This window comes from Mastomys coucha, unplaced genomic scaffold, assembly GCF_008632895.1.
Source record: "Mastomys coucha isolate ucsf_1 unplaced genomic scaffold, UCSF_Mcou_1 pScaffold3, whole genome shotgun sequence".
NCBI lineage: Eukaryota > Metazoa > Chordata > Mammalia > Rodentia > Muridae > Mastomys > Mastomys coucha.
The window spans coordinates 6,327,574-6,340,990 of NW_022196909.1; the positions used below are offsets into that span (position 1 = coordinate 6,327,574).

Below are 13,417 nucleotides of genomic sequence, written 5' to 3' on the forward strand. Positions count from 1 at the left end.
CAATCAAGACGTTTAAAACCATCAATCTTCTGGGGTGAAGAAAGCACTGTGCGACATTTAGAACTCTGGGGAAAAATTGAAACAAGCATTAGTACTTCTGACCACCAGAATATTTTCAGACAAAACAGTAATGCCATGAATAGATGACTATCTTAAAACTATGCATTTAAAGATTAATATTTAAAATGTTTGTGTATACATGCCACTGGGCAAAATGGGCAAGCAATTGTTATTGCAGCATTTATTTGTGGGTCACCTGCTAAGCTGATAGAAAGCCAAGTGCTCTTAACTGCTGAGCGCTCTCCAACCCAAACTATGGCATTTTATTTCATCTCATTTTTTTTTCTTTTTTGCATTTTGTTTACTTATTTATTTTTCATATGGGCCGGGAAGCAGGGTTGTCAACAGCGTCAGCAGAATAAGAGCTCACTAACCGGTGCTACACAGAACAAGACTGCTAAAAACCCAAACAGGTTTCTCTGCCAACAGCCACAGGAATGGCCCTGTGGCATACAGCTTAGTGAGGAGGTGTGCTGTCACCTTGCAACATGTTTGTGGCAAAGCCTATCACTTCCCTTTCAGTTCTACTGTTCCTAGCAACCACATTAGTTGGGCTGGGAAATGCTTGCCTAGCATATGTAAGACCTTGGATAGCCGAAGGAGAAAAAGACAACACAACACAAGTCAAGGTACCTGATTAACAAACAAGGTGGTCACAAATTTTCCTGGCTTGAAGACTTCCACAACTTTCCTGATCAGGTCATCATAGGAGGTCTGACTTAGGTTTGTTTCAAAGCTAACATAAGAAAATTCTGGTTCTGGAGTGATGTGAATAGTCCAATATGTTCCCTTAGAGAAAAGTTATTAACAGAAAGTTAATATTAAACAAAAGTTGTTTTTTAACAGAAAGGAGAATATACAGATATTAAAACATTTGGCCGGGTGGTGGTGGCACAGGCCTTTAATCCCAGGACTTGGGAGGCAGAGGCAGGCGGATTTCTGAGTTCAAGGCCAGTCTGGTCTACAGAGTGAGTCCCAGGACAGCCAGGGCTAGAGAAAGCCTGCCTCGAAAAACCAGAAAAAAAAAAAAAATTATTCTGACTAATAGGCACTCACATCCGATTTCATTCCATTCATCGAGTAGCCACAAGGATTGAACAGTGTGGCGTCAATGACAGAACCTGGTATCAGGTCACGAATTCCACTCTCACGAGTGACATCCTTTGCAGTAACACCATCTTTCATGTAGAACTGGTCCATAACTGCTGGGTCGAGCTCACTCATCAGAATTTCCAGGGTTTGATCTGGCTGATTGATCACTCGGCTCTCTGGGAAATCCAAAGTATACAAGTACCTATGTAGAAGCCAGACAGGTTACACAGAGAAACCTGGTTAAAAACAAGAACCCATGCCCTCTCATGATGCCTATGGCAGCTGCAGTGGCCGGCACATCATCAAGCCAGTCAACTATCAGCCTGTAGGAGGAAGGGGTGCTTCATGAGCCCCCAACCTTAACAGAAAAGACAGAGACAACTAATGGCTTCTGAAGAGTCGGCTTTCTTTTAAGAGTTCTAGGCAGGTTGACAAGACCCTAATGTATGGCCAAAGACCCAGGAGTATAGGTATGGGCAATGAACTGAAGCATGCATGACGGATGTATGTGTTTCTAGGCAGGCTTTCACTGTGCAGCTATAAATGTCCTGAAACTCATCCTGTGTAGACCAGGCTCATCTCAAACTCAAGAGTCCATCTGACCTTGCCCCCAGAGCGCAGGTCCAGATTAAAGGCTTGCCCCATCACTGCCTGGCTAAGGCTTTTTTTTTTTTTTTTTTTTAAAGGACAGGTTAAGAAGATAGGGATTAGGGAAAAGTTATAGGTAGGAGATAAATATGACCAAACAGACAAAATTTGCAAAACAGCTTTGCAACAGACATGGTAGTATACTTTAAAAGCAGAGTCAAGACCAGCAAGCTACATAATGAAACTCTGCCTTCTACAACAAAAATTCCAACTTTGCTTAAAAAAACCAACATTTAGCTGGGTGGTGGCGCACGCCTTTAATCCCAGCACTTGGGAGGCAGAGGCAAGTGGATTTCTGAGTTCTAGGCCAGCCTGGTCTACAGAGTGAGTTCCAGGACAGCCAAGGCTACACAGAGAAACCGTCTCCAAAACCAAAAACAACCAACATTTACAGTATTAAGGGACAATCCTAGGGCTGTACACTTGCCAAGTACAGGGTACCAATGAAATACACCTCCAATCTTCTGGCTTTTCTATTTTATTGCACTAAGTTGACTTTATTGGCCTTGTTCCTCTTACTTCAGCCTCCAGAATAGATAGGATTAAGAAGGGTGGGTTACTAGGTCTAGCTTAAAACACCCGTCTCCCCTAAAAACAAACAAACAAACAAACAACAAAACAAAAAAAACCCACACGTAGGCAACAGAGCCAAACCAAAATCAAAACTACATACCAACAGTCAGAATTCATACGTCCCATACAATATGCTGCTCCATCTATGAGGAAAGAGTATTTTTAAAAAAAAATCATTTAACAGGATGACTTATCAGTCATTCAATAAACAGAATTGTATGACACCTATCAAAAACGTCACTAGTGAAAAGGAATTAGAGTGAGTGAAAATTCTAACAGGAAGAGGGTAGATCCATTACCACGTTGGAAACAAACCTAGGTCCTTTGCAAGGGCACCAAGTGCTTCAATCACCCTAGCATTTATCTCCCCTGTGCTCTAGGAGGCATTTTATCTGGCTGCCACTGATGCTCGTGAAGTTGTAGATGGACCCTAGTGATTAAGAAAATCACTCTTGCCTTCTTCCTAAAGAACTCCCACGGGTATGGAATTGCTCACTTTTCAAAGCTGTTTTCTTTACATATCCTTCCCAAACTCTTTCAACGACACCAAGTAAATCCCCACTCCTCTGGCTGCAGGTAGTGTTTGATGTCATACATTACGGCAAGGGTCTGTAGTGAAGATCAAATCCAGGGCCTCATGCATGCTTTGCCTATGTGTGTTCACCACTATTTGTGAGTTCTACACACCTAAGTCTGCAGAACAGGCTACGCTATGAGCCATAAGGATCCACCAGTCAGTCTCTGCCTCCCTAGCACCAGCATTACAACTCCTTCCAACCCCATACCTGGCTGCTTAGGTACCAGAGAACAAATTTGGGTCCTTGTGTAGCAAGTAACTTACATCTACTTGAGTTATCTCCCCAGCAACTGTTTTTGAAAACAAGTTCTCAGTATCCGGCCCGTACTGGCCCTGAAGGCTTAACCTCAGTCATCCTACTTAGTCACCATGACTACGGTGCATGCCCTGCTGCCTGCCTCACTTGCCACAACACTGTCCACATTATTTTTACAAGCGTATAATACAATTTGTACTGTTTTGCCCACACAACTAAAATGTCTGAAATTTTTATAACATCCAGGTAAGCAGAAAACAGAAAAACAAAAACCTACACTATCAAACAATCCCTGGAGTTCCAGGCCAGAACTGGATCAGCAAGGGTTATATATGAAACCCATCTCTGAAATTATAACAAATATGAACACCCACCTATCTCTAAATGACAATTATTAAATTCTAGGTTTACTTACTTGGGAAAATTGCATTAAGAAACTCGATTTCTTCCTGGAAATTCCGGTGTGGGTACCCTTGGTGAGAAGGCTTCATGAAATTCTTACGAGAATAAAAGAAGCTCTAGAGAGAGAGAGAGAGAGAGAGAGAGAGAGAGAGAGAGAAAGAGAGACTTTTAAGATTAAAGTTTGATTCCCACAGTCAACCAGTCTTGTTCCTCCTGCCTTGGCCTCCCCAAATGGAAGCACTGGGACTCAAGTGTGCAGCCACCAAATACAGTCTGGAGCAGTGGCTTCTCTACATTAAACAAAAACTATGGGAAAGCACAGATAAATATTGTGTATGCATGTGTGCCATGTGTATGTGGAGGTCAGAGGACAAATTTGGAATCACTTCTCACCTCCTTTGGTGGGTTCTAGGGATGGCAAGCTTGCATGGCAACAGTCAACAACAATTAAATACCTACGTTTTAAATTCTCACAAGGACAGTGGAGTAATTATCAAACTACACTAGTGTGAGCTCACAGCTCTAGTCTTAGCACTAAGGACACTAAAGCAAGAGTGTGAATTGACAGCAACCAGGGCTCCAAGCCAGACCTCCTCACACCCCACAAAGCAGGTCAGGTATGGTACCATGCACCTGTAATTCCAGAACTCTGGAAGGAAAGACAGAAGGCTGAGTTTGAGGCAAGCCTGGCGCCCAGGATAACATCCCGGATTACAAAACAAAAAACCCAAAGCCCCCAAACAGTCTAACACGGCAGGCAGCTTAGCCAGAGCATTTATGTGAAAAGCTTTGGGTTCAATTGCAGCCACAGGTGCAAAACAAAACAAAACAACAACAACAACACAAATGCTGACATTTTAGTGACATTCCATTCTTTGAGGCAAAACATTAACATCCAACCAGAGCAGAAACTACTCAGTTTTACACCATGCACACTTACTTGAATTGAGTCAAACCCACTGTAATCCCGAGCAAGCTTCAACAGGGGAACCAGTGCTTTCAGTAAGAGGGTGGTACCACATGTCTTCAAAATGAAACGTCTCTTGGAGACAAACATGCTACTCTCACTGCAACAGAAAGTCACAACATAGATCATCGCCACTACATCAGGTGTTACTGAGAACACAGTTCATCTATTAGTGTATCAATATTTTTTATATCACTGTTGAATGTATTTTATGTATTTATCCAAAACAAAACTATAACATAATTAGAAAAACAATTGGCTTTATATCCTTTTACAGCTCATGACTGTAACATGCATTCCTTCCTCCCTTATAGCCTTAATATTTAGCCTTTCTTGTGCTCTTCTACACATACATCCAAACACAGCTATTGACTAGATTCTGAATGTGTGCAACTGCATGCATTTCACCTCAAGATTTTATAACCTTGCTTGGGTAGTATTTATTCCCTGTCCATCCACTTTCCTGCAATTGTGTAACTTACCTACTTGGCATAGTTCACAAGTCACCATTCTGATAAACACCTGCCTATGCCAATCACACTTAGTTTAAAAAAAAAAAAAAATCAGATATAACCCAGGCCTAAGGTCCATAGTGTAAACTAAGCACTCAAAATATTTATTGATTAAACCGACTTCACACCTATTTTTAAAAGGTTAATAATGGCTTTTGTATACTAATACAGCAACCTGATTGTAATGGAGCAAAAGTTCACACCTGGCCAGAAGTTGGGGCATAGATCAGTGGGAGTGGGGCAGATATTAGATACAATGTTTATCCTTCATCCAACAGCCATTGGGCTAACTGTGGGAAACATGGCAACCGCCACACACAAGGAGCTGGTAGGCAAGGCTTAAAACAACATGACTTACTTCACAGCTCTCACCTGAGTGGTACACTTCACCAAGGCTGTGCGTGCTCAGCACGACTAGAACACCTCACTTCACAGCACTCACCTGAGTACATAAGCTTCCTGCTTGTCAGTCTTTGTCACACTTATGATTGAGCACTGCACATCCTTCAAAAGGACATCCCACTCAGATCTGTTATCCAACAAAAGTACAATTATTAAAGTGCTATTTCTACCACACTTTATCATTTAAGAAAACTTTTGCCCTTCTAACGCTAGAGATCCAACCTTGGTCCAAATGATAGGCAAGCACTCTATCCCTGAGTTATATTTCTAGTCTCTTAAGATAGATATAGCCGGGCGGTGGTGGCGCACGCCTTTAGTCCCAGTACTTGGGAGGCCAGCCTGGTCTACAGAGTGAGTACCAGGACAGCCAGGGCTACACAGAGAAACCCTGTCTCGAAAAAGACAGATATAATGTGACACAGTAACTAAGACCATTTAATCCATTTATTTGTTTTGAGGCAGGACTGCACTGGGTATGCATTATGTACACAGGCTGGCCTCCAACTCAGAGATGTCTCTACCTCTGATTGCTGAGCACTGTGATTCAAGAAAAATGTGAGCAGGTGGTGGCACACGCGGGAGGCAGAGGCAGGCGGATTTCTGAGTTCAAGACCAGCCTGGTCTACAGAGTGAGTTCCAGGACAGCAAGGGCTATACAGAGAAACCCTGTCTTGAAAAAACATAACAAAACAAAAAAACCCAACAACAACAAAAAAGAGGCTGGCGAGATGGCTCAGTGGGTAAGAGCACTGACTGCTCTTTTGAAGGTCCTTAGTTTGGATCCCAGCAACCACATGGTGGCTCACAACCACCCGTAATGAGATCTGACGCCCTCTTCTGGTGCATCTGAAGATAGCTACAGTATATTACACCGGAGCGGGGCGGAGTGAACCGGCTGTCCAGAGTTCAATTACCAGCAACCACAAGATGGCTCATGGCCATCTGCACAGCTAAAGTGTTGTACCCATACACATAAAAATAAATAAATCTTAAAAAAAAAAAAGGAAAGAAAGATGTGCCACTACACTGGCCATTTCCCTCTTTAATAAAAAATTTATTTTATATGTATGGGATGTTCTGCCTTCATGTGTCTATGTACAACATGCTTGTAGTGCCCACAGTGGGTGGGTGCGTCAGGGCATCAGATGCGTAGGGACTGAAGCTACAGATGGTTGGGAGCTGCCACATGGTGGCTGGGACTCCAACTCGGGTCTTCTGGAACACTAGCCATGCTCTTTACCAGGAGTACTTTCTAATCTCTCTATCTACTATCTAAGCAAGTAATACTCACACACACACCCTTTTTTTAAAAATCACCATCTTTAGATTCCCCCCCCCCCCCAGTATTCTTTTTTCTTTTTCTTTGGAGACGGGATTTCTCAGATCTTGGCTGGCTTTGAACTCAGAGATCCATCTGCCTCCTTCCAAGTGCCAGGATTCAGGGAACGCACCATCATGCACTGTACTGTACTGCCTTTAATTTTATTCCTTTTCTTGGCCTTTATAATCATGGTTGATAAGTCCAACTGTTTAACCTGAGACTTTAAAACAACTGTTTCATTCCATGGTAGAAAAAATGCTGACTACAGCGAGCATCACCATCACTTGAGGAAGAAGCAGGCTGGGTTGCTAAGATGGAGGAAACAGAATAAAGCTGTCTCTTAGGACTGAACACTAGACAGGCAAAGCCAGGCATTGTACTCTCAGCACCTGTGGGTACGCTCATTCCCAGCCAGCACTGGAGCGAGGCTAAGGCAGCTCTAGCCAGCACCAACCACATAGTATATACACCCACCTAGCATATACAGGGCTGAGTTCCAACCCCAGCTCCCCCGTCAGCAGCAATTATAGAAAACAGTATAGAAAGTACAACTCCCCATCCAAGGAAGGTTTAGAAGAACACCGTATCCCAACCCGACTTTAAGTAGCTTAGAAAAAGAAAACCTCACCAAATGCTACAAATACACAAACCAAGGGCTTGTTAGCATTGCAGTCAAACTTAGCATTCCACCTAAATCAAGTCCACACAGCTAAAAAGGTACAAAAGGACCCGGGTTTGGTTCCCAGCACCCACATTGAGACCCATAAACTGGAATTCCAGTTTCAGTGGTACACAAATAAAAGTATGCAGGTAGAACACAGTCATTCATATTATGCATGAAAACAAACACTTTAAAAGTTGTTGATAAGGGCTAAGGGGAAGGGTTGCTTTTGTTTATCAAGTACAGGTTACACCACCTAGAGGACTGACTGAGAGCAAATCTGGAAAAATTAGTTAAATACACACTGAACACACACAGACCTTTATTTCTTGCTCTACCACATCATTAGTTTTTATCATCTTTATATTGCAGAAGTAAGCTACAGACATTTATACAAACCCACACAAAAAATCAGAACAGTACCAGTAGGCAGACAATGAAATCAGAGACAAGACTAGAGTTACACTTCAGTCACCTGAAAGGTTGATAAATGCTGGCACAGATTGGCAGATCCAGCTGAGCTAGAGACTTCGAGCAGGTTGTCCACAGATTTTAATCTATAAATTTAAGTGGTTACATTACACATCACTCCTAAAGTGGCTGGTTTCAAAGTTCAGCTTACCTAGTCACTGTTTACCACATTAGTGAGCACAAAGCCTGACTAAGGTCTGTTTCTGAGAGTCACAATGCTCTCTTCTGGCCTCCACGGACATCTGCATGCTTGCACACAAGCGTCTAAACCAAACTTGGCCCCAATTTATCCGCACTACTTTCTGTATTGCTAGTATGCTCCGTGTATGCTTCTTAAAGAGAGATAATTTGGGGTCAACAAGATGACTCAGTGGCAATTACAGCACCCCGAGTTTGACCCCCATAACCCAAGAGGAAAAGGGAGATGGAAAGAACTGAGTTCTGTAGCTGCCCTCTGCCCTCCAGGCAGACACACGCCTGTGTGCAGCAGCACAGCAGTTGCTGCCGGAAGGAAGCGCACACTAAAATGTCTTCGGGCACTCTAATTCTTTGTGTAAAACCAGAAAGAACTCCAATACTGTGCAACAGTCAGAGAAATGAGTTCAGAAAGTGTCATGGCTCATGTATGACCTGTAGCAACGACAATCCTTTACTCAAATTTTTATTTTGCTTATAACATTCCTAAAGCAGGCTAACAATATCCCCACCAATTCTAAATGCTATTTCTACCATCAATTTTAAAAGTCTCTAATATTTTTCAAGTAGTGCATTTACCTTCTTCATTGCCACTGGAATTTCCCACCCACGTTCACCTTATTACTAAGATTTGCACTGTGTAGTCCTAAATTAGTCTGCAGACCAGCTGGTCCAACCTGGACATCCACTTGTGTCTGGCTCCTTGGTGCTGAAATTAAAGCCTCTTGTGACCTCCACTAACACCAAATTCAAGTACACACCCTCAAACAACAAGAACAATAATCAGCTGGGAGGTGGTGGCCCACGCCTTTGATCCCAGCGCTTGGGAGGCAGAGGCAGGCGGATTTCTGAGTTCTAGGACATCCTGGTCTACAGAGTGAGTTCCAGGACAGCCAGGGCTATACAGAGAAACCCCATCTTGAAAACAACAACAACAAAAACAAAACCCACAACAAGTAAACAAAAACAACAATCAAAGCCTCTGCATGTGTGCGCCTTTCACTTCAGAAGAAAGAAATCTCTCAAGTTTGCTTAGGTTATGTCTTAAGATGAATTATAATCAATATTCTTCTCAGAGGGGAGAAGTACTCTCAAAGGCTAACTGCAGTATTTTTAAACTTTGTCTTGGCTTAGAAAGATGGACTCATTTTGCCCAAAGGATCTATTCCCTCATACCACACACAAAAATCCTATCTAATGCCATATCAATATAAAATGTAAAACCTTCCGGAGAAAACACCTTCCAAATTCTGAGATTAGGAAAGATATTTAAAATGGGGCATAACAAGAGCTCTCAGAGATTACTACCAATAAACTGAACTTTATGTGTGCACACTGGTATGCTTGCACACTGCCACTGACAACCTACGAGTGTGTCCTTCAGACAGGGCTCATTAACCAGCCCATCTCACTACCTGTCCCTGCCTCCCTGCCAGGGTTAGAAATACAAACTTAAAATGACACATGGTTTCTGCTCAGGGTTCAAGGGATCCAGTTTAAGTCCCAGCACTTGGCCAACTGTGCCCTATCTCCCCACCCTAGGTTTTTTGAGACAGGGTCTTGCTCTTGCCTAGACTAACCCTAGAGCCCCTGAAATCCTACTGCCTGTCTCCTGTTGAGATTCCAGGTTAAGTACCAGTAGCAGCCTAAAGTCCTGAGATTGGCTACAGGTAAGCTACCACCTCAAATCCTAAACGAAAGGAAAGAAAAAGTGAACCCAAAGTCCAAGAGCACCTCCAAATAGATGAGACGCAAGGAGACGTTTCTTTTTAATGGCTCTGTAGGCCAGGCAAGCTTCAAATTCATGAAGATCCACTGGCTCTAAGTGAGCTCTAGGATTAAAGGATGAATCACCATGATGCACTTGTGTAGGTCAGAGGACAACTCCTGGTTTTATTTTGGGGCTGGAACTCCGTTTTCTAGGCTCGTTCATCAAGTGCCTTTACCCTGGGTTCCTGGCAGACTAGCACCTTACAAGTCAGCAACAAGCCTGTGTGAATCCCTGTGTGGTGCTCTAATTCTTGCAAGGCTAACTTCAATCTCCCTGCCTCTGCCTCACCAATTTGAGGATTGGATTAAGAGCTTGTGACATAATACGCAGCCAGCAATGCATTCTTAAAAGGTCCTTCATGCTCCTTTGTAAGGCCTCTAATCCACAACTGACCAGTCTTGTCAGATTAGTCTGCATTCCCTAGTTTTACAGAAATGAAATCTAAAGCACATATGCTAGTCAGGTTTCTCTTCTCAGTGTATCTGCTTACACTGGTACTCATGTGGTGCACAGAACAATGCCTCACTTACTGCTGGGCAGCATTCTGTTATACAACTATCCATTTGTTTTTATTTTGATTTTTTTGGTTCAGAATCTCGGTAAGTAGCACCTGACTGGCTTGAAACTCACTTGTGGACAAGCAGGCCCTCTTCCTCCCCAGTGCCAGGATCAAATGTGCCATCAATTCCGAATTCCTTCTCCCCGACCCCATTAGTACATTTGCAGTTCCCGGACTATCACAAAACTATTAAAATTCTCAAGTTGTTATAACACCTTTTTTTTTCTTTCCCCCTCAGTTTTACAAGACAGGGTTTGGTATAGCCCTGCTGTCCTGGAACTCACTCTGTAGATCAGGCTGGCCTAAAACTCAGAAATCCGCCCAGCCAAGATCTTAAAACTATCACGCTTAGTAACCTTGTTTAAGGCATTCCCCTGCTTCTTGTGAAGATGTGAAAGCAACTGCTATTTCAAAGTTACCCTTTGACTCTTTTCTGTAGGCTTGTGTTGAGTATGCTTCAAAGATAGACAGTTTCTTTAACAGCCCATCTGTCTTTTGACCTCATCTTTTAGGCCGTTCACATTTTAGTAGTTACCGAATATTTTCAGCAATGACATGTAAGGACTTTTTCATTGATTGTCAAATATTTATTACTCAATACAACAAAGTTAATGAGTTCCAAGACCAGCTTGGTCTACATAGTGAGTTCTGGACCAGTCAAAGCTACACAGGAAAACTGTCTCAAAACAAACAAAACCCTGAAAGTTTGTTTAACTACATGAAATTGCTTCTTGACAGCTTTAATACCTAGCATTTTATATTACTGTTATTTTCCCCAGCCTTGGCCTAAAAAGGAATAGAATAAAAAATTGTTAATACCTTATGCACTGTAAATATCAGTTTCATCCTATTAGCCCACGGTTATTTCTTTCCATTTCAGAAAAGATACAGGTCTCCTACAAACCTCCGTGTTAGCCACTGACCAGGGGATTTATTTCTCCACCTGCTGTCTCTCAGGCTCCTCTTTAAAGCGCCATACCAACCAGTGCACCCCCCCACCCCCCAACCCCCGCTGGATGGCCACCGAAAAAAAGCACTGAATTTTTTCAGCCCTTTCGAACTGATTTCAGCTACTACTTGATATACTGAACAATCACAATGAAACAGAAACAATTCAGTTTCTGGTTACACACACTTACAACATGTAAAGTGTGGTTTTCAGTCATTTAATGAAAGCACAGGTCGGTGGCAAAGCAGAGGCAAGTGGATTAGAACAGCCAGGGCTACACAGAGAAATCCAGTGTAGGAAACACATAACAGCCTACCTTTTAAAAAAGGCCCATCTTTTCTTTACCCAGGAGCCACTTTAATCAAGCCTTCCTTAATATATTTTAGCATTAATATATATTATTTTAGCCTATGGGTGTTTTGCCTACATGTACGTGCCCCACAGGTGTGCAGGGTCCTCAGTAGTCAGAAGAGGGCGTCAGATTCCCCCGGAATCGGAGTTACAGATGGATGTGAGCTGCTATGTGGGTGCTAGGAATTAAATCCGGGTCCCCTGGACAACTATCTAGTACTCTTAACCCTCTGATCCATTTCTAGAATCGCACTCTGGCATTTCCAACTAAGTTGAGAACGAAAATCTTCCCTTTATCAACGAGAAATAATATGTAGACCATCTCAACTTCCAAACGGTTTTTGTAATGGCCTAGCGTACCCCTCTTTTAGGTCGTACCATGATTTTCTAGGAAATAACCCTGGAAGCACTAGCTGTTTTTCGAGACGCCTTTCACAATCAGCTTCCCATCTGTAAAAGGAGTAAGCGTCTCTATGCTTATTACGAGAGAACGTGAAGTGGAAAAAAACCGGCACACACTTCACATGAGGATCTTAAACTGAGACCTTCGCACTTCGGGTACGTGTTTTCCCCCCTACAATGGAGACGTTTGCAGCGACTAGCAGGGACTTCGTTTCCCAGTGTGCCTTAAAGTCTCGGCAGCACGTGGCCGCCGGGATTCTCTTCTCGCTTTTTGTCAGAGGACGGTTGCAGCGCGCAGCCAACATTCCTAAGACGCCCATTGGTCCACACCCTGGGGCCAGGCTCCGGAGGGGCCCGGGAGCTCATTGGTCCGCCTCTCAATGAACCGGACCACGCCGGTTCCTCCGCCGCTCTAGTCGCCTCCGTGCGCCTCGGATCTCAGCGGGGCCCGCGTACCAGCCGCCAAAGCCGGCGATGGTGTCCCCGTCGCCGGGTCCCCGCGTCCCCGCTCGGGTGTCACCCGCGCTTCCACGCTCCATCCCCACGGCCAGGTCACCAGCAACTCTGCGCACCCCCACCCGTGCCCGGTGTGATGGCCCCGGTGTGAGCAGGGGGGGCCCCCGGGTCTCCTCTGCTCCAGCTCCAGGCATTCAATAAAGCACATCTCAGGGCTGACAGGCTCGAACCCCGGGAGAGCGGGCAAACCCTCCGCCGCCCCACTGCGCTCTCCCGGACCTCGCCTCCGTAGCAGGTTACACGGCCCAAGGTCAGGAGCTTCCCGGGCAGAGCTCGCCGAGGGGCCCAGCCCGGCCCGGCCCTGCGACGCGGCCGCTCCCGCCCAATCCCGCCGCCCGAGCGAGGGAGCGAGCGAGCGCCACGCGCGGCCGCCCACCCCGCGGCGGGAGGCCTGCTCGCCGCCAGGCCCGCCCCGCACCCGCGCCCGCACGCACGCCGCCGCCAGCCACACCTGCCGGCCGGAGGGCCTCGGGCCCCGCGCCGGAGCCCGTCCGCCTGGGACGTTACCTGAGCACGCGGCCGCGCCGACCTCCTCCCCTCCCCCAGGCGGCGCAGGCGGCCCCGCAACGGCGGCGGGAGAAGCCGGTTCCCGCCCGCCCTCCGGCCCGCCCGCCCGCCCGCCGACCTGGAGCCACCTGAGCCGCCCGCAGGCCCCGGCACCCACCTTGGGATGGTACGGAGATCCCCAGATCCCTGGCTTGCGTCGGACTGCTGTCTGGAAAACCAGACCTC

General features: G+C 45.2%; 1 protein-coding gene across 1 annotated transcript; it reads right to left on the reverse strand.

Moving 5' to 3' along the window:
- Positions 1-2: 2 nt before the first annotated feature.
- Amd1 (adenosylmethionine decarboxylase 1) lies at positions 3-13,411 on the reverse strand (the record flags this gene model as incomplete). Its single annotated transcript, XM_031348526.1, has 8 exons — positions 13,350-13,411; positions 5,530-5,616; positions 4,549-4,675; positions 3,622-3,724; positions 2,474-2,516; positions 1,117-1,354; positions 694-849; positions 3-65 (listed from the first exon to the last, which is right to left on the reverse strand). Coding segments are annotated over exons 3-8 (720 nt in total), but the record flags the coding sequence as incomplete, so codon positions are not given.
- Between the last annotated feature and the right edge of the window lie 6 nt (positions 13,412-13,417).